The following is a 22172-nucleotide window of genomic DNA, read 5'->3' as shown; positions in this document are numbered from 1 at the left end:
ATTAATCCTCAATAAAAGGCCCTTCCTGTGACCGTGCATGCAGCGCATCGCTCCTGTTTCTGTAACAACGTACCAACACGTTCAGAAAGCGCGTCGTCAAAAGGAATAAAAACCCTCTGAAAAACTGGAAGGGTATTAAATGAACTCACATGGGGAAGTCTGGGCGACTTGCAGAATCTGCTGAAGCCCTGCAGGAACAAGAAGGAAGGAGACAAAAGATGACAAGTTGGGAAAAACTGCACTTTTAGTGCGTTTGAAGGCTTTTTTTTTAAAAATATGGTAAGCTTCTTAAAAGCACAAACGAGTCAAAATATCAGAAATAAGCAGTTGTTGAAGGAGCAGTAGAAATGAAATGAACTTAGCATGTAAACCTCAACCTAGAAGAGGTTAAAAGGGCAAAGTGGCAGGAAGAGAGAAGATGATCACAGGAAGACGTTCAGATTTGCACTAGTAAATGTGTGAATAATTAACCTTTTCAAATATATTTTCCAGCCTCATCGAGTAAAGCCATGGCGCTTCAATATTAAATTAGAAATCCTTTACACCAGGTGTCAAACTCGAGGCCCGTGGGCCAAATGTGGCCCGTCGTAGCTTTTTATGTGGCCCTCTAGACTCCAAATTACATGAGCAAGTCCCTTTTTCAACAAATCTGCAAAATTCACACAAAATCTACAAATTCCCACATTTTTTCTGATTTTTACTGCAAATTTTTCTCAAAATTAGCCAAAAACATTGAGTTTAACATCAGCTTTACTTGATGTCGGCGATTAATAAAAAGCCACATTTAACATCATACATTAGTGATGATGAATTTTAGAAATTCAAATATTGCAAATATTTCTAAAATCTGTGATAAAATCTGTGATTTTTGGTTGTTAAAAAAAATCCCACAAAAGAAAAACCACACTAAATCCTGGATGGACTGATCCGTGTGAAAAGATGTTCAATATTATTTTATTTTAATAAACACTTATTAAATGCTGGAACAAACAGCTATTTATTAACATTTAACAGTTAAATGAGTTTCTGGCTCAACCGGCCCTTTAAGAACATTCAGATTTTTGATTTTTGAAAATGATCTGCTGCTTACGGAAAATATTTGTTAATTTCTATCAAAAAGTAAAAAATGCTAATAATTCTCTCCCTGTGTTTTATTTATTTGTTTATCTCCCTCCTCGGGAATTCGACTAATAACTGTCATTTTTTTTACATTTGCTCCTTGTGAGATGCTAAAATGTCCTATTTGTCATTTACTGCCACTTCAGCTCAATAATGGAAACTCAAATAAACAAGAGTTCTCAAGATTATCCTCAAAAATAATGAAGCCTGGAGTTTTACAGCCAATGAGTCGCAGCTGCGATTATGAACTGATTGCAGTCGGTGCGTTAGCCGCCCCAGATGGTTGTTTTTATAACATTGGTAATCACATTTTTTAATAATCTCAACTAATTTAACGCTCAACTCATAAAACAAACGAAACCGGTGGAGAGAAATTGCCAACTATCTTCATCACAGAACTTCAAAAATGGGGAATGAACTTGAAATATGAGCTGTTTAAGTTTTTTAGGTTTTTCAGGATGGGTCATTGGTCCACTTTTCTGTTTCTGCATATATTTGAATGAATCACCAGACATTTTTCCCCCGAAACCTAATTGGTTGTAGGTTTATTTTTCTCCTGGTGCGTGGCAGAATTAGCTTTGGCTATTAAGCAATGGGGAGGATAATTATTTAGCAGTGGTGCAGCCTTCTCTAATCGATGAAAAATGTTCTGCAGGAACCGACACAGACACACAGTTAGTGGCCGACAAGCTCTTTGATGCAAGAAGGCATTAAATTTAATCCTCAAAGCAAACGGCTGAGTTTAAAAATAAATGAGGAAAAGGAAATTAAAGTTTGAATCAGTCTAGATTGTGGTTGGCCACATAAAGGATCTCTCAACCTTTGAAGATGAGGATAAATAATGGAATCAAACTAATGGAAATTTATTAGCGATTAATAAGTGCCATGTAATAAAGTAGGTTTGTGTTGTTATATCGTTGAAGTGTTTCTACTCATCTTCCTCCATTAACTTCTTATTTTAGATGTGCAAACTGTTATATATGAGAATATAACTTTACAAAGCAGCTCTTGTAGGATAGTTGGAACTGGGTGGTTTAACATTAAATAGTAAAAATAAATCACAGTATTCTATCTAGAAAGGAGAAGCTAGAAACACTTCTAAATTTAGATCTAGATTTAAAATCTGTGTTCATATATATTGAGCTTTGGACAACAATTTCAGATCATAGATGTGCAAAAACTGGTAGAAACAAACTGCTTAACCAAATAACTGTTTGGTTTAAATTGCAGCATTAAGTTAAAACTCAATTAAAGATTAATGAGCTATCAGAGCCTTAAAAAAACAACTTTTATACACTTGCTTCTTGTTGTTAAAGCAACTTCATGAACTTTAATTTCTGAGTTAAAACCAAAACAATTTTCTTGTTGACTTAAACTGTATTTCCAAGGCAGCAGGTGGGCTTTCATTTTCAAGTTAAACCACCTTCAAATGTTTTACAGTGTATTGTTACACTTGATAAAATCCCAAACAGTAGATTTAAATAACTATTCAGATGAGTAACACTGAATCATTACCAGTGTCATTTGAAAGCAGCAGTTAATCGATTCTACTTGCATTTTAAGACGCAACTAGAAAATTCCTGATGAAATTTAACCGGGGCATGCCAAAGTGTGCCCGGCCGTTCTGATGCTAAAAATTAGCATCAATGCTAAAGAAAGCTGCAATGTACTCCACAGCATGTGGAGAGTCACAAGCATGCTGAATAACATGGACGTATGCCATTCTGCATGTTAAAATTAGTGTTTCCGCCAAAATTAGCCAAAATGCTAATGTTAGCCTAAATGCTGGCAGTAGCATGTGGAGCATTACTAGCATGTTCTTTTAATTTGGCTTGCTCCATTCAGTATACTAAACATGTCTAATTAATAGGAAAATGAGCTAATAGCTAACTTTAGGGAAAAGGCTAATGCCAAGGCAGTGCACTAGTGGGAGGCAATGAAATGCTAATGTTTGTGCTAATGTGCAAGGCAGTGCACTATCCTGAGGGAATTTTTTTTTAAAAAGGCTAATATTATTGCACTGCCTGTGGCGGTGCACTAACGTGGGAGGAATATTGAAGCTTTTATTTTGAAACTTTCAGTAAGCTTCATTTTAAGCAACCACACTAATCCAATGTGTAACTGGATTAAGGCAGTCATTGCTAGCATTATGTAATGCTAATGGCAGACCCCAACAAAAAGCCGACATGGCAACAAGCTTTTTGTTTTATATATATTTTCACTGCGAGTGTGTAAATAATGTGTGTGTCAGTTTTTGATGTCTGGCAGCTTTAAGTTTGACCATTCCTTGTTCTTCAACCACGTTGCTAAATCAAATACAATAGCAAAGAAACACTGAAATGAAGAAAAATTAACCTCTTTGTTAAGTTTGCATGCAGAGAACTGGTAGTTTGCCAGTTTAACTTTGCATTGGGGTATCAAAATGTTAAGCATCATTCAGCTTTTGAAGCCCTAATTAATAGAGTGGAAGCTGCGTCCCTCAGCCCGACTGACAGAAAGACGTCCTCTAATTAGCAAACCCTTCACAGATGTCTCGTCCTTCCTGTTCCAAACTATAAAAATCAAAACAAGGCGAGGATAAAAAAAAAACAAAAAAACAAAGATTAAACTAATGAGCAACAAAACTTTCAAACAATGGAGACGACTAGAGGGGATCAAGAGGAACTAACAGACTGCTAACAAGAATCAGTTTTTAGAAAGCGTAGAGGGAGAGTTGTCACTTTTGTCAGTCACAAACCACAGACATCCCACCGTTAATTTGTTTTCAGTTCAGAAAAATGCCATGCAAAACATTTTTGTTGTCTTGTTCAACATTTCAGCCCATATCAGCCATGGCTTTAAAATATTACGGTTATAAAACCATGGGTTAAAATCCTGTTAATGAGATATTAGAGAAAGTGCTGCAGTAACTGAGGTAACAGTCTGGCTTCTAAAACTCAGAGGTAGGCAGATTACCCAAAAAGACTAGTACTACTTCAACAGGGTTTTACACAAGTAAAAGTAAAAGGTGTCCATCCAAAAACTTACTCAAGTATGAGTAAAAAAAAAAGGATTTGGTAAAAAGTCTACTCAAGTACTGAGTAACTGTTCATATTATCATTTAATATTTAAAAACTGCATCATCAGAAGGACCAAAATATAAAGTCAAGTAGAAATTTTTGTATTTTAAGGACAGAAACGACAGTAATTCATGCAAGTGAAAAAAAAAACAACAAACAAAATAAACTGTTTCCAAATCAGTTCCTTTAAATAAAAACATCTAAAACTTTAACAGAAACTTCAGGTGTGTGTCTGTGTCTGGTGAATTTTTGGTTAAAACATGTTTGAAGTTAAAGAATCCAGAAGTTTTACTCAAGTAAGAGCAGCGATACTTCATAATAAAATTACTCAAGTAAAAGTACAGCATAGTAAAAGTATGTTTCAAAAACAATTACTCAAATGAAACTGCGTAAAAGTAACCAGTTACTACCCAACTCTGCTAAAACTCAATGGTTTTAGGCACACTTACATTTTTATTTTCTTTTATTTCTTTTGCTAAATACAAAACCTTTCTCTCCTGTTATTAAATCTCATGATTTAATAATAACACTTATAGTTTAGCATTCATTTAGCAAAGCTACTTAAGCACAGGAGCAGATACTGTGCTGGTTGTGGGTTTGTTATGTTGATTAGACTTAAAAAAAAAAAACCTTCAACAAGAAGTAAGGTACTTGAATTAATGAATTCTTATTACACAGTTCATTACAGAAGACCCCTATGATGAATACGAACTTTGGACTGCGTTTTCCCTCGCCCGGACGCGGGTCACCGGGGCCCCACTCTGGAGCCAGGCCTGGAGGTGGGGCACGATGGCGAGCGCCTGGTGGCCGGGCTTTTACCCACGGAGCCCGGCCGGGCTCAGCCCGAAGAGGAGACGTGGGTCCCCCTTCCGATGGGCTCACCACCTGTCCGAGGGGCCAAAGGGGTCGGGTGCATTGTGCTATGGGCGGCAGCCAAGGGAGGGGACCCTGGCGGTCTGATCCTCGGCTGCAGAAGCTGGCTCTTGGGACGTGGAACGTCACCTCTCTGGTGGGGAAGGAGCCGGAGCTAGTGTGCGAGGCTGAGAGGTTCCGGCTAGAATTAGTCGGCCTCACCTTGACGCATGGCTCTGGTTCTGGAACCAGTCTCCTTGAGAGGGGCTGGACGTACTTCCACTCTGGAGTTGCCCACGGTGAGAGGCGCCGGGCTGGAGTGGGCATACTTGTTGCCCCCCATTTGGGCGCCTGTACGTTGGGGTTCACCCCGGTGAACGAGAGGGTAGCCTCCCTCCGCCTACGGGTGGGGGGACGGGTTCTGACTGTTGTTTGTGCTTACGGGCCGAACGGCAGTTCAGATTACCCACCCTTCTTGGAGTCCTTAGAGGGGGTACTGGAGAGTGCCCCTCCTGGGGACTCCCTTGTTCTACTGGGAGACTTCAACGCTCACGTGGGTTCATTAGCTATTTTGTCATATTAGCATAACGTTTAATTTACCTCCTCATAATGATTGGAAAAGCAGAAAAGTGAAGAAAAAACCAAAAGGAGAAAAAACCAAAAGGAGAATATTTACACTCCAGGGCTAGTATGCGTTGTGAATTTGTGAAGTAAAAGTAAACTAAACTGAATTTATTCAGCAACAAATGTAGCCATATGAGATTGTAGGATCCATTTTTTATATTTTCATTCATAAAGGCATTTTCTTAGCTAAATCAATGTAATAATGGGAGCTTCTTCACGCAGTTTGTACTTGAAAAACACAGATATTATAAAATGCAGACTGCTGAGCGATATTGTCTCAGACTTTACGGTTTAGGGCAGGGGCGTCAAACTCAGCTTCATTTTTTCCTATATCAAAAATCTGAATCCACTTAAAGGGCCGGTTGTTGAAATATGAATAAATATCTGTCCCACTAGGATTTTGTGATTGTTTTTAATAATAATAATACATTTTATTTCAAAGGCGCCTTTCTGGCACTCAAGGACACCGTACAAGAGTAAAAAATAGTGACAGAAACAAATAAAATATAACAATTAAAAATAGATAGAAATAAATAAAACAAAACAATGTATCTATATAAAATCTATGTAAAATCAGGCAAACCAATTGTGTCATGTGGAAAAGGTAGATCTAAAAAGGTGTGTTTTGAGTTCGGTTTTAAAATTTGATAATGACTTTATGTTTCTAAGGTATGGTGGTAATGAGTTCCATAGTTGAAAAAAGTTTGTAGCTTTTTGTAATCAAAATCACATATTTTGTGATGTCAAGTTAGAAATATTTGTAAGGAATTTTTATATTTGTGCTAATATGTGATGTTAAATGTGACTTTTTATCACTTGCTGTATCAGTTGCAGGCTATAACTTAAGGCAGCAGTCAATTAAACCCAACATTTTTGACCAATTTTGAGAAAAAAAAGTGCAGTAAAATCAGGAAAAAATGTGGGGATCTGTTGAATTTGGAGGATTTGTGAAAAACTGGAGGGACTTATTGTTGTAATTTGGAGTCTAGAGGGCCACATAAAAAGCTGCAGCGGGCCAGATTTGGCCCCCCGACCTTGAGTTTGACACATGTGGTTTAGGATGACATAAAACTTTTTTTTTTGGTAAAAGGCTGTGGTTTAAGATGTCCGGTTTTCTAAAGTAATTGGATGAATGTTCCCATTTTCTCTCTATATCATTGTAGTTATGTAAGGTTTTCTGAAATTACTGCTGGTTGTCAGGCAGCACTGAGAGCAGCATCCTGCTGGGCTTTGGGGAAATGAAATGATATGCCTGCCTGACATTGGCACCCACTCATAGTAATTGGCCTTTGGTTGCTGTGGCAGAACGAGACTCGTGTAGGGTGACAAAGGCACCTTAGGGGGCAAAATTGCTTAGTGTGTACAGTTCCACACTGTTTGGCCACGTTTGTGTGCTAATGGTGAAAGTTTTAATGTTTTTAATCTATGGGTTTATTTGCAATGTTTGTTTATTTTTGCAAACAATAGCAGGGTTCCAGTTCTCTTCCAGTTTTTATGTTAAGTTTTTCATGCACACCTTGCAGAGCTGCAACATGGATCTTTGTTAATTTTTGGGTGATGTTTTTCATTCACTAGGATAAAAAAAAGACTGTGTTGGCTGCAGAAACTCAAGTGAGCTTCTCTTCAAAAACCTAGTTAAGTCACATTCAGTGGACATTGTGCCGTTACCTAGCAACCGAAGCGGAGCTCCAGCACTTTTATTCAACTGGTTTTTACTGCTGTATGTTCTGTACAATGGCTGCTGGAAAATACAAGTGTTATGTTACTGACTTGCCATCCAGAAACTACTTGCTGCATTCTTGTTGGTTGTGCAGGAGGCTCTACTTCTGCTTTTCAAAGACGTGGGGTTGTATAATTGCGCATCTGTTTGCAGACGTTTCCATGTGTGAATGTAAACGTTGAGCTGGGGGGCGTGGCCCGCAGCAGTGTGTTTGGATTTAAAGTGACAGGAAGCCTTAAACCAGCTCATTCAGAACTGAGCAGACTAAAATCTCATTTGTGCAAAAATAAAAAAAAATTTAATGAATATGTTTTGTGTAGCCCATAAACCTATCTTAAGCTGTTCAAGGAAGCATAATAGATAAATTTTAACCCTTCCAGACTGAACGTAGCGGCAGCGATGCAGTCAAATTTGCAGTACCGTAATCCCGCCACATGCTGCGCTTTCTGAAAAATTCCAACGGTTTCTGAAAGGGGAGACGTTGCGCTTTCCAGCCGATATCGAGTTATTACGGTAATTTCACTCCCATTGTAGCAGACACTGAAATTAATCTGGTGAAACACTATTTTAATAGACGGTAAATTGCGAAAATAACTTGCTAGATATTGAAAGTTCCAGTTGTTATGGATAAATGGGTAAATATATTTACTTACAGGACATTTAAAGAACTTTGTACAATTAAAATAAGCAAAAATATCCAGGCAGATATTTGAAACTTGCGTCTAAAAGGGTTAAGAAATGTCCTGTTTTCAAACAACTGAGTCTCCTCTTGACCAAATGTTACCCAACTGCAGAGGCAATAAATATAACCAAAAAAACCCCCCAAAACAAAACACAAATCCAGGTAGTAAATTTGCAATTTTGATTAAATACAAAACAGTCGTCTGCAGGAGTTCTGTGTCGGTACCTCGTCTTGGCTGCCTTCACGCAGGTTGTAGGTGATGTTGTTGTGGATGTCGGTGGTGAACACGCTGGCGTACTCTGGGTAAAGCTCCAGCACCTCTCTCAGGCCGCGCACGCTGATGTACTGAAGGTCACAGTAGGTGAGCGCCTTCACATCCGCATTCGTCTTTATCACCTGGTCAGTTCCAGGCAAGTCAGACCCGATCAGATCCCCTTTTCCTAAAATCCCAAACATCAACAATCACCTTCCTGCTCTTGTTTATGAGTATGTTTCTGTACAGGTTTGCCATAAAACAGACCTAATATCGCCAGCACCATGCTGTCCTTCAGCACCTCCAGGGAACCGGAGCAGACAAAGTAGTTGGCATGCAGAGCGTCGCCCTGACGGATCAGGTACTCCCCAGGTACGCAGAAAGAGGTCTTAATATGAAGGGAGAGTGAGCGCAGGCAGCCTCGGCTGGCCCCTTTAAAAACCGGCAGCTGAAGGATGTCCTTATTCAAATGCATGGCGATGTCGGCCCGCAGCTCATCTGGGAAGTCGTGCAGGAGCTGGGGATATTTGATGTAATAAGGCTCAGAGTTGTTGGAATATTTTAAATCAGTTAATGGTGTGAAAGGGTTGGGAGGGGATTTCACACACACACACACAAACAAAATCATCATTTCTTAATCTTTAAGTCATTGGGGGATGGCAACTTGTGAAAACAAAGGAGACTCCCACCTCGTTGGCATCGATGCCGTTGTTGACAGACCATGTGGTCTGGAAGTACTCCAGCATCCGCTGCTTAAGCTGCTGGGGCAGACGGTGAACACGGATGAAGTCCTTCAGGTCGTTCATACGCGTGTGGTAGAGGGAGCGGCGTGAGTACATGCGCTGGATGATGGCCGTCACATTACCGAAGACGACAGCGTGCATCAGAGCTGGGGCAGATGGGGGCAGTAATGAATGCGGTTCGGCTGAGACACATGAACAAGTCGGCAAAGTTTTCCTCTTTGTCGGACAAAACGGTGAGCCAACTCAAAAGAAAGCAGAAAGGCCAAACACAAAACAGGAAAAATCCTTACAGAATCCCTGGTTTTGGTGTTATCTTTAGCTTCTTTTTTATTTTAAAGCACAGATTCTTGCTGGAGCTGCTTGAACATTCAGACAAACTGCAAATTCAATAACGGCAGAAAAAAAGTTCCTGTGCATATTTACAAATTATACACTCTGTCGTTGAAATGAAAGAATTAAGTCTGAATTCATATTTAATATCAGATATGTACAAAAGAAGATTAAATGCTGAGTCAAATGCAAATAAAGTCAACAAGAAAAATGTTTAGGTTTTAACTCAAAAGTTGTCTAAACATTTTAAGTTTATTAATCTTGAATTGTGAGTTTTAACTTAATGCTGCAATTCAAACCAAATAATTATTTCGCAATATGCAGCAAAAAACTGTCCTCACCCAGTTAAAGAGCCACAAATAAAACCTCTTTAAAGATTAAACTAAAGATAAATAGAAAACTTTGATCCCAAAACTCTTTTGGAGCTCAAATAAGTTCAGCCCTTCAAACTTTTAAAGCTTTATTTTCTCTTTCATCCACAGGGATTTGACACCAAGTCACTGCTGTGTTTACATCACCATCATGATTCGTACAGGCAGTAAAATAAACCCATGATAATCTGCTGGGCTGCTGCCGCGCTTATTATTGCCACCTCAGCTGAAATAATCTGTTTCTGAAAGATGGTGATTGCATCAAGCTGCGTCTCCAAACCCAGCCAAGCGGTTCTACCCGACTCCTGCTGGATTTCTTGGGCTGCCGTACAAAACAGAGACACACAGAGAGAGAGAGACAACCTGGTGTCAAACGTACCACCGATGAGCATGGTGCAGATGGAGAAGATCTTCTCGGCGTCGGTGTTGGCGCAGACGTTCCCGAAGCCCACACTGGTCAGGCTGCTGAGGGTGAAGTAGAGAGCAGCGATGTAGGAGCTGCGGACCGTCGGGCCGCCCACTGTGCTGTTGATGTACGGAGTCTCCAGACGTTTGCCCAGCTCATGGAGCCATCCTGCGGAGCAAAGCAAAACCGTTTCAAAAAGCTCTCTCTCCTTGTGCCGGTCAGGAAAACGTCTGATGTCAGTGAAAGGATGGAGAGAAAAGCTAAAATCATTGCCAGCTTCTGTGTATATGTGGAAATTTGCCAAAATGAGGATATGGACAGTAATAGTAAGCTGGCATTTTAAAACTGGATGGCTACAATAAACCAGTTTTGGGATAAATACAGACATTAGATTTTAAATAGATTCAAACATAATCAAAATAATCTGGTATTAATCTAATCCACATTTATTGAAGACAGATAAAGGCAGAGGAAGCCCATACAAGAACAACTAACTGAACTTTACCAGCTTTTAAAGCCACCTTTATGAACAATAAATCATTTTTGTTTGGGTTTATTATTTTCTCACATTGCTGCAGAGGAAGTTTGCCCCAGCCTCTGCCTCCAGTTTCATTGCTTGCATGGCCTACTTTGTTCCTGGGTTTAAGGGAAAGATTGATATCTTCCCATCTGGCTCCAGAAAACTGGTGTACAGAAAATATTACGCTGAGCCCCAAACATCCTCCATCTATACTGCAGATATGCTGTTTGGTTAAATTCAGACCTAACTTCTGTCAAATTTACAAATGTTTTCCAAATTCTACCATCATTAAATGTAACAATTTAACATGTTAATTATTTAATAACTTGGTAAAAAAAAAAAAAAAAACTCCCCCACCTTCTTCCACTCAGACAAAATTGGAAGCGTACATATATAAGCCGCACCAGGCTATAAGCCGCACCAGGCTATAAGCCGCTGGTAACTCAGTTTTCCACAAAATCTGTTGGATTTATTAAGGACGCAGCTCTCCGTCTCCAAAGCCGAACCATGGATTCGTTCACGCCGAACTTACATGCAGCGGCTCTATTTCCCTCCTGCACTGCCAGATCGATGGCCCTCAACTTAAAAGCTGCATCATATGAACTAATTCATGTTGTTTCCATGATGAGGGTTATGAGTTTGAAGAAATTTCTCCGTCGTGCCTGCTGCTAGCATGTACTTGTTCTAAATGAAAATGAGCATTTTCTTCTTTGATTTCCAATTTTGACTACCAATGATTCACTTCCTGTTAAAGCGCCCCCTGGTGGTTGAAGAAAAATCCACAGAAAAGCCGCACCCGGCTATAAGCCGCGCCGGGCTATAAGCCGCGCGGTTCAAAACTTGGGGGAAAAGTAGCGGCTTATAGTCCAACAAATACGGTATTAGCAAAGTGAGGACAAAACAGATATTGACTCATATTTCTTTTGATAATAATAAGAAGCCGTTCAGTGATTTATAAAGTAACAGCAGTATTTTAAAGTCTATCCTCTGAGCTTCAGGAAGCCAGTGTAAGGACTTTAGAACTGGGGTGATGCGCTCTACCTTCCTGGTTTTAGTCAGAACGCCAGCAGCAGCGTTCTGGATTGGCTGCAGCTGGAGAAGTGATTTTTTAGGCAGATTACTGTTGCAATAATCAATGTGACTAAAGATGAAAACATGGATGAGTTTCTCTTGCTGAGACATTAGTCCTCTAATCCTGGAATAAAAAATACTTAAGACTCACCTATGTCCCAGGTTTCACTGGTTTCTATTTCCTTGCGGCCGATCATGTACCAGACGCAGGCCATCCAGTGCGCCAGCAGGGCAAAAACAGACATCAGTAAGGTCAGCACCATGGCGCTGTACTGAGAGTAACGGTCGAGCTTCTGAAGAAGCCGAAGGAGACGCAGCAGACGGACCGTCTTCAGGAGGTGCACTAAAGAGGTCTAAACAGAGAACGGGAATTTGAAAACGTCAGTTCTTCTTGATTATACCACTTGATTGGCAAGGATCAACTATAGGACTGCAAAAATGTGGTTGTACTCACCACTGTGATGTTAAAGGCATAGAGTAGGTCAAAGGGCAAGGCAGCCACCAGGTCCACAAAGAACCAAGTGGTGGCATAGTGAATGCAAATGGAGCGAGACTCGTACACCACCTGACCCGACTGGCTCACATAGGTGGTACGAAAGTTCAGGATGATGTCTGAAATTATAAAATCACCCCAATAACTGACAGCCATGTCATGGTGATTCTTAAAACATTATCAGAAAATCAAACTGGAGTTTATCACTGCAAACACAAAAATATAACCAGAAAAAGATGCAGTTGTGGATGGGGTTTGGTCCACTCAAAGAAAGAGTAACAGCTGGGATATAATGTGAATTATAAATAACCGGTCAAATACAAAAAATATTCTGTTAGCGCAACCTCTGCTTCAGGTAATCCTGCAAGGTTTTTGTCTGGACTCTTGCCAAACAATTATAAAACTTTCATTTTCTTTAGGTGAAGCAGTTATTTCAAGATTTTAAAGCTTGAACCCTGTGTGATACTCAAAAACTAAAAATGACATTCATATCAAATTGTACAGATTAAATGTAAAAAATCATTTTTCATGATAAAAACATTGGATCTTACAGTTTTCAGAGCCTCTTCCTTGCAATTATACAACAAAACTATGAACTTAGAAGCTCAAAACAAATCCTGAAATTCTCCAACTTTCTAATCACCGTTTTCCAGCTCTTACCAGTAATGAACAGCATTTCCACTAAGATGTCACTGACGATGGTGGAGCGGGAAGCAGGGATGGAGTCGTCGTGTGGGGAGAAGCTGACGTTGTAGGGTACGGTGACGGCCACGTAGAAGGTAGCCAGCAGGATGAGCCAGTCCCACAGCGCTTTGGATACGCTGTAGTGGAGCAGGATGAAGCGCGACTTCTGCACCGCTGCCACCTTGTACTCTGGCACTGAAGGCTTGTCCACCATCGCCTGTATGGCAGCAGGAGTACACCAATTTTAAACTGTTTGTACTGCAGCATGTATGGGGTTGAAAAATTAAAGATTGATAGGGGGACTTCAACGCTCATGTGGGCAATGACAGGAGGAGCGTGGTTGGGAGGAACGGCCCACCTGATCTGAACTCGAGTGGTGTTCTGTTGTTGGACTTCTGTGCTCGTCACGGATTGTCCATCACGAACACCATGTTCAAGGGTGTCCATATGTGCACTTGGCACCAGGACACCCTAGGCCGCAGTTTGATGATCGATTTTGTCATCGTTTCATCGGATCTGCGGCCGTGGGTCTTGGACACTCGGGTGAAGAGAGGTGTGGAGCTGTCCACTGACCACTACCTGGTGGTGAGTTGGCTGCGGTGGTGGAAGAGGAAGCCGGTCAGACCTGGCAGGCCCAAACGTGTACTGAGGGTCTGCTGGGAACATTTGGCGGAGTCCCCTGTGAGACGGAGCTTTAACTCCCATCTCCGGCAGAACTTCGAACACGTTCCGGGGGAGGTTGGGGACATTGAGTCTGAGTGGACCATGTTACGTACCTCCATTGCCGAGGCGGCTTATCGGAGCTGCGGCCACAAGGTTGTTGGTGCCTGTCGCGGCGGCAACCCTCGAACCTGCTGGTGGACACCTTCAGTGAGGGATGCTGTCAAGCTGAAGAAGGAGTCCTATTGGGCCGTTTTGGCCTGTGGGACTCCAGAAGCAGCTGATGGGTACCGGCAGGCGAAGCGGCATGCGGCTCGGGTGGTCGCTGAGGCAAAAACTCGGGCGTGGGAGGAGTTTGGAGAGGCCATGGAGACAGACTTCCGTACGGCTTCGAGGCGATTCTGGTCCACCATCCGGCGTCTCAGGAGGGGGAAGCAGTGCAGCACCAACACTGTTTATAGTGGGGATGGTGTGCTGCTGACTTCAACTCGGGATGTTGTGGGCCGGTGGGCGGAATACTTCGAAGACCTCCTCAATCCCACCAATATTCCTTCTGTTGAGGAAGCTGAGCCTGGGGACTCTGGGTTGGGCTCTCCAGGCTCTGGAGACAAGAAGGTCAAAAAGCTCCTCGGTGGCAGGGCTCCGGGGGTGGATGAGATCCGCCCGGAGTTCCTTAAGGCTCTGGATGTTGCAGGGTTGTGTTGGGTCACGCGACTCTGCAATTTGTCCTGGAGAGGAGGGTTCGTCGGATAGTCGAACCACGGATTCAGGAAGAGCAGTGTGGTTTTTGTCCTGGTCGTGGAACACTGGACCAGCTCTACACCCTCAGCAGGGTCCTGGAGGGTGCATGGGAGTTCGCCCAACCAGTCTACATGTGTTTTGTGGACTTTGAGAAGGCGTTTGACCATGTCCCCTCGGGGGACCCTGTGGGAGGGGTAATCCGGGAGTATGGGGTACCGGGCCCTTTGATACGGGCTGTCAGGTCCCTGTATGACCGGTGTCGGAGTCTGGTCAGCATTGCCGTCAGTAAGTCGGGCTCGTTTCCGGTGAGAGTTGGACTCCGCCAAGGCTGCACTTTGTCACCGATTCTGTTCATTACCTTCATGGACAGAATTTCTAGGTGCAGCTGAGGTGTGGATGGATAGATGGATGATGATAGGAAAACTGACTACACTAAGCAAAACAGCTTAATTATGTTACATTTTTTTGCCAGTGTTTACAGATTGTGATCTTGCCTAAAGTTCTCATTTGGTAAAAGTTCGACTCATCCTCTGCTTTCCAGTGAAGCTTCAAATGACAGCTTTTAATAATCACCACTGCTTCTTCCTTTACGAAGCGAACTGGATTTAAATTTCCTCTGGGACAAATAACCCCAAAGAATCCATCTAGTCTGGATAAAACCCATACTTTCCCTGTCAAGCGGTCTCATTTCAGTGTGAACACTGTTGATATTACTTGACTCATTTACAGTATTGCTTTCTCAGACTGGAGCATGCCTCTCTCTCTGCTTGTCACCTATCTGAAGAGCGAAGAGGCGGTAGATTGGTTACTGGGAGCTCTGGCATTTAATGAAGATGTAGCTGCACCTACAGCATCTAGGAGAGGCGGCTCTAGACAGTTTGGAGCGCTGATGGGCTCAGCATTCATTAACTTAAAGATTTCTTAAATAAATCAAGCTGCACTGCACTTATATAGCTTCACAGTAGCTACAGTAGCATTGCTAGGCAACTGTGGCTTTTTAGTTGATTTCACTTGATCACAGGGTGCTGCGCGGTCGGTGGTACAAACAGACGAGGATGCTAACCAGACTGGATAGCAGCCGTCAATCATAATGACTGTCAGGCCTCGGTGTAACCGCAGTGAACATTTTTTAAAAGGTAAAAAAAAAAAACTAACGTTCATCCGCGTCTAATCGCTAGTAACCATAGAAACAGTGACGCGCCGTGATGTAGCCAAGCATGTATGGAAAAACTGGTTAACTTCTCGTCTTTTGTACGTTTTTAATGCTGCTCCGGTTTAAGGGGAAACGCCATTTATGACATAGTGACATAAATTATGTGGCGTGAATTCAGGAAAAGGCTGTAATTTTTAATCCACACGTCAGGAGGAAGAAGGTATGGGTCGGTTTCCGCTGCGTATGAGCACCAACCAGGTGTGTTACGTTCACAGACAAATTAGTTTGACTCGAATAAAGTGTCAAAAACAACTTGGGGAAAACAACTTCAACACTTCCGTCTCTCACTTCCGACGTCCGTCATGGCGCCTCGAATGATTAAGTGACGTACTTGCAAAGGGTCAATAAACAAAATGCTAACTTCCGCTTATAAAGAAAAACAGAACATGTTAGCTAACTGTTGCTTGTAGGTTCTTGTAGCAGTGCTCTCTCTGAAGACTTCCTTCAGATTTAATAATTAGTCTAAAGCAGTGGTCCCCAAACTATGGCCCGCGGGCCGGATCCGGCCGGCCTCCACATTTGGTCCGGCCCCCTGAACAATACCAGACAGCATTCAGATTTTTGTTCATATATTGTATTTTCCGGTTTATATGTGGATTTTTCTTCAACCACCAGGGGGCTCTTTAGCAGGAAGTGTGTAAGCTGTGGGTGTTTTGTTTGGTGCATGCCTGTTATGCCTGTAAGTAGCAGCTTATACTTCAAAAACAAGCCTTTATGTTAACATATGAGGAATTCATATGTTAAAGTTACTTTCCCTCCAATGGAATATATACTAGTCAGTCCCAGTGACCGTTTCACTAACGGTTTTTGCCCATGTGCTTTCTGGGTAAAAATCAATCGAGTAACGCCCCCCCAAGTACCCCCCACCACCTTGAACAGTATTAACCTTCAACCTCGGATTCAGGAAGAGAACCTCGGATTCCCCACCAGAGAAGGGAAAAGTTATGTGGCCCTCACAGGAAAAAGTTTGGGGACCACTGGTCTAAAGTAAAATCCTTGAAGTGAAGTGTAGAGCCACACAACTAAAGCTGTTTCTGTTGAAGTGGATAACAATGAGGCTTGTTTGGTGAAGGTAAATATCTAATACTATATTAGCTACTTGAATTTTAAGCTTAATTTGTTAATTATACAAAACGCAGACAGAACCCTTGACAGGCTGCATAAATGAATAACTTAACATCCAGATGGTCACAAGGGGGAGGCCTGCAACTATTAATGATAATCAGATGGACACTGCAGTGCCAACATTTTGCAGAAACCGACAATTCAAATGTCAACACCCTCTCCTGTGCGCTGACCGCCGATTGTTGAGTAAAGCAGCAACTGAAGTGAAAACGAACAGTGATGTCAGGAGTAATCTCTGAGAGACAGCCATCCACACAGACGGTGATAAGCTCCTTAAAAGTCTGCGCTGAAACGCCATAAAATGACAGAAAAAGGACTGTGGTCAGTCAAGAGGAAACTTATTACAATTAAAGGGCTTGATCATTTCATACACGGCTGAGCTTTATCCCGCCAAGTGTCAGATGGCAGAGTTTAGTTCGGAGGAGGGGAATCATTTTTGGGGAGAGAAAAGTCTCAAATGTTAAAATGGACGGTTTTTGAGATGCAAAAAAATGACATCAGAATAAATATTTTCAAACTTTAAAATGACATATGGACAAATATCTTGTGTAATCTATTAGAAAAACAATCCCCGCCCATCATAAATTATAGTAAATTTCTTAAATCTGTGTTTACATCCTTATTAAATCCAAAATGTGCAGAGAAGTTGCACTGGATCAGAATGATCTCAATAAACCAGAGCTGGGTCGTATCTAGTTACATTCACTCAATTACACTTACTTGAGTAGTTTTATTATGAAGTATTTCTACTTTTACTTGAATGAAAAACAAACATAACCAAAAATTCACCAAACACAGTTTTTGTTAAAGTTTTAAAAGTTTTTTGCTGAAAGAAACTGATTTGGAAAAAAAAGAAGTTTTTGCCTGATTTTATGTTTTCTTACTTATAAGAATTATTGTCATTTACATTCAAAATTTCCACTTTATATTTTGGTCCATCTGATTATGTAATTTTTATATATCAAATAATGTATAATTTGATCAGTTATTCAGTACTTGAGTAGACTTTTTACCACATGCATTTTTACTCCTACTTTTTTACTTGAGTACAATTTTTGGATTCTCTACCCACATCTGGGTAGAGTATCAAACAGCTGCAGCTGATTCTGAAGCTGCTGCTGCTCGGGTTCCGACTAAAACCAGGAACATGGAGCACATAACACCAGTTTTAAAGTCCCTACACTGGCTCCCTGTAGCTCAGAGAATAGACTTTAAAATACTGATGTTAGTTTATAAATCACTGAATGGTTTAGCACCACAATACATTAAAGATCTGTTATTGCTGTACCAACCGTCTAGACCCCTCAGATCTTCTGGTTCTGCTCTGCATTCCCAGAACCAGAACCAAACGAGGAGAAGCAGCATTCAGTTTCTATGCACCACAGATTTGGAACAAACTTCCAGAAAACTGTAAAACAGCTGAAACACTGAGTGCCTTTAAAAATCAACTTAAAACCCACCTGTTTAGAGTTGCTTATGGCTAAATTAGGATTAGAGTGCCGGTTTTGATGACTTTGATGTTTTTAATGTTTTTATCTTTACTTTTTATTTCCTTATTCTCACTGTTTATGTTTTAATGAAGGTTTTAAGGTGTGAGTACCATTGTTAGATGGTGTTCTAACTAAAACTCTGAGGGTTTTAATGTTTTTATCTTTTTTATCTTTTTCAAAATCCTTTTCTCTTTCTCACTGTTTATTCCTGTTTTTATTTTAATTATGTAAAGCACTTTGAAATGCCTTGCCGCTGAAATGTGCTGTACAAATAAAATTTGATTTTTTTTATTTCATCTGGCTGCACAGTGGCGCAGTTGGTAGAGCTGTTGCCTTGCAGCAAGAAGGTTCTGGGTTCAATTCCCGGCCCCGGTCTTTCTGCATGGAGTCTCCATATTCTCCCTGTGCATCGTGGGTTTTCTCCAGGTACTCCTGTTTCCTCCCACAGTCCAAAAACATGACTGTCAAGTTAATTGGCCTCTCCAAATTGCCCCTAGGCACACACACACTCACCCTAGGTGTGAGTGTGTGTGTATGGTTGTGTGTCCTGTGTGTCTCTGTGTTGCCCTACGACAGACTGGCAACCTGTCCAGGGTGACCCCGCCTCTCGCCCAAAACGTTAGCTGGAGAGGCACCAGCAACCCTCCCGACCCCACTAAGGGACAAGGGTGTAAAGAAAATGGATGGATGGATGGATGGATGGATGGATGGATGGATGATTTCATTTGCAATGTACACATGTAAAGGTCAGGAGAAAGTAACAAAAAAGACTCAAGCATTTTAAATTTATGCTGCAGGCCTGGGAACTTTTCAGAGAATAGAGCTGACCAAGTTCTGCTGGGAGGAAGAAAAGGTGACGGCCTTGAAAGTGTGGAGAGCGAGCAAAAAAATAAAAAATAAAAAAGCTATCTAGACAAGAATGTGGCCACTTCTGGACACTCGAGTTGAGTAACAGCGAAACCGGGAGATGAAATCTTAACCTAGAAGCTGCTGAGGTGGTTTGGAGAAAATTGGCTGATTCTATTTCAGTAACCTCCACATCATTCTCCTTTTCTTCTAAAATAAGAAATGCAGTGAAAAGGTGAAACGCTCCACTGTCTTCCACTGCCGGGACACGCGATAATGCGTGTCACAGTTATAAATCCGACCTGCTGCCTAAAGCTTTGCGATTCAGCTCCATTTCATGCGTGCTAAGGTATTTACTGAGGACAAAAATGCGAGCTTTGATGAGGACAACTGCAAGGGGAACATTTCCACAAGCCGGTCCTTTTCTCCTGATTAACAGAAAAGCATGAAATCCCACAGAGTTCCTTGTCAGTGAGAAATGGCTCGGTTACAGCTGCTGATAACTCGCAGGCTGACAGCATTCAAACAGAAACCAAAAAAAAACACACGTCAGCACCTTGGTAAGCAGCTTTTTGTAAAGGTTATGTGACAGAACAGGAAGGATTTCTGTTTGTAAATTAGCTTTACACCTCAGCTTCTCTTTCTGTTGATCTGTTAACGGCGTTAGCACGGCTTAAGGGTGTGTGAGCGTGACTGTGAGTATTCCTAAATGGCTTTTTTCCTCGCCTTTTGAGACTCGGGCAGCAAAAGTATATATTATTTATAAGATAGTCTTGGAATGATTCAGCATTGCCAAGATATAAAAATACTCTCTGGTGCAACACAGACCAGGGGTGTCAGACTCTCCATCTCTTAGATGAGTTCCCGGTCCAGCACACCTGAATCAAATTCACTGAATTACCTTCTCCGTGTGCAGTCAGGTGTGGCAGATTGATGCTAATGACCTAATTATGTGATTCAGGTGTGCTAAAGCAGAGATGTATGTATTTAAAAAGTTGTGGAAGGCTGGCCTTGGAGAGCTGGACTTCAACTGTCCATTACAAACTTTGTCAATATTTCACTAATGTGAAGAAGGGAAAAAAATAAATACATTTGCAATTATACTGTTTCCATGAAATAAGAAACAGTTAAAATTACATGTCAATAATAAGCCGTCTTCTTCGTCTTTTCCTCCACTTGTAACAAAACGACTCGTGTGATGCAAAAAAAAAACCAAAAAAAAGTTTCCATTGCAGTTTTGCCAAAAACACCAACCACCTCATCCCAGCGCACAAAATATTCTTCTAGAAACATGAGTTTTTTCAAAATTAGCAAATTTATTTTTGTAATTAATTAGTTTGTGCAACTTTATGTATAAATGTATGTACTATGGGGAGTTGCCCAGGGCGTTATTAGAAAGAGGGTCAACTAATCACCCCAAGGGGAAAAAAAAGCTTCATGTGTGAGTTTAGCCCTGTTGAAGTTTTCAACTGGTTTTACAGATGTGCATTTAATAGTTATTTGTAGGCCTGTACTGGTAACAAATTTTGCTGGACGATAAATTGTTCCAGAACTTATTCCGATAAACGATAATATTGTTGTTTTGAGACCATTTTTAAGTAATATAGTGGTAATGGCAAAATAATAATGCAAGAGCACATTCTCAAAGATCAGCAAACTTAAAATTCTAGTGAACGTTTAACACTGGAACTGGATGACATTTTAAATATCCAAAATAATAAATAAAACAACAAATAAAATTAATTTTGAAGTCTTTGTAAAAAACATTGTTCTTCAAAAAAAGAGCTAGTTGAGACCAAAGCACCAAACTGAAAACTTTTATCATCCAGTTTTTGGTAAAAAGAGAAAAAGCAGATAAACAATAAATCAGACCAATGGAAATTATTGAGTTTGTTTTAATTTGTCATGCGATGAATTGATTTATTGATTATTGTGACAGGCCTAGATATTTGGTATCCCAATGTGTGTTAGCATGCTCTGCTTGCTGCTAGCAAGACTAACACATTTTCTGCACAGCTATTCTGCACTTTATAAAATTTTACAAAAAGAATACTTTTTTTTTTTTTTTGCATTACAAGAACACAATTTGCATTGTGGTGAGAATAAGAGGGACAAATCTATATTAGCAAAATTAAGAATATTATCGGGAAAAATGACACTGGATGTTGTGACTTTTGTCAGAGTATAGAAACTGTAAGCCATGTTATGTTGGACTGTTGTAAATACTCAGCTGAAAGGAAACCAAATGGCAACTGAAGTTCCTGGCAGATGAGCAAAAATATTTAACACAAAGTGTTTTGATTGTGATAACAGAGAAAAAGGGAAAAAATATTTAGATGAGTTGCAGTAAATATTTTGAGGAAGAAAAGATCCAGAGGGATGAGGCAAGAAAGTTATTAGGTTAGTTTGACAGATGGAAAGCGTAGCTTAGCAGAGGAAGAGAAATGTACCAGCAGGGGAAAATAAGCACGACAGATAAGAGGAAAAATCAAACGGAGATTTTCTTTACCAACAAGATCGCCTTCAGTAGCAGATACCCAATATATCCTGCCAGGAGGAGCGCGATTTAAACCTAAACACACAGAGCATGCAGGCAGGGGGTGAAATAAAGGGAACCTTAATGAATCTTAAAAATAAAGACGCTGCGGGGCTAGGAGCCAAAATCAATCCAGAGAAACATCCAATTACATTCAAACATGGAGCAGAGAGAAACCAAGCTAGAGGAACAAAACATAAACAGGTAGAGGTTCATGTTGAACTGGTTAGGAAGAAGGAAACCAGATAGTATACAGAGTTAAACTATGGGGGAACTACTGTAGACAGTAGCCACACAGGCACGCCCACTAGAAGGAAACAAACGCACCCAGTGTAACACTTTCATTCTATTGGCTGAGAGGTTGCTAGGCGACGGTACTTTTTTGTTCCAAGCAAACAGACAAGTTTTGAGCGCGAGGAGAAAAGTTTGAGAAAGGAGTGAATATTTGAAAGAGAGCAGTAGTTTTGTGTGCAAGTATTATAAGTTTTGAGACAAGAAAGACGTGAAATCCTGCTTTCAGACTGAAAATGTAAACACAAATATTAAAAGTTTTGAGAAGAAAGACGTGAAATCCTGCTTTCAGACTGAAAATGTAAACGCACATATTAAAAGTTTTGAGAAGAAAGACGTGAAA

General features: G+C 40.9%; 1 protein-coding gene across 3 annotated transcripts in view; it reads right to left on the bottom strand.

The window, feature by feature from the left end:
- kcnh4b (potassium voltage-gated channel, subfamily H (eag-related), member 4b) overlaps positions 1–22172 on the bottom strand; it is a 53408-nt gene that overhangs the window by 12235 nt on the left and 19001 nt on the right. For all 3 annotated transcript variants that reach the window (XM_081600622.1, XM_008436626.3, XM_008436627.3), the window contains 8 exons: positions 12904–13144; positions 12205–12362; positions 11902–12103; positions 10133–10327; positions 8999–9198; positions 8577–8826; positions 8282–8496; positions 150–188 (listed from right to left, as the gene is read on the bottom strand). In XM_081600622.1, coding sequence (XP_081456748.1) covers positions 150–188; positions 8282–8496; positions 8577–8826; positions 8999–9198; positions 10133–10327; positions 11902–12103; positions 12205–12362; positions 12904–13144 — 1500 coding nt within the window. The remainder of the gene's footprint in view (positions 1–149; positions 189–8281; positions 8497–8576; positions 8827–8998; positions 9199–10132; positions 10328–11901; positions 12104–12204; positions 12363–12903; positions 13145–22172) is intronic.

The sequence above is a fragment of the Poecilia reticulata genome, chromosome 19 (genome assembly GCF_904066995.2).
Source record: "Poecilia reticulata chromosome 19, P_reticulata-male-v2, whole genome shotgun sequence".
Lineage (NCBI taxonomy): Eukaryota > Metazoa > Chordata > Actinopteri > Cyprinodontiformes > Poeciliidae > Poecilia > Poecilia reticulata.
The sequence above is the reverse complement of the archived record's forward strand: the minus strand, read 5'-3'. Positions and strand labels throughout refer to the sequence as shown.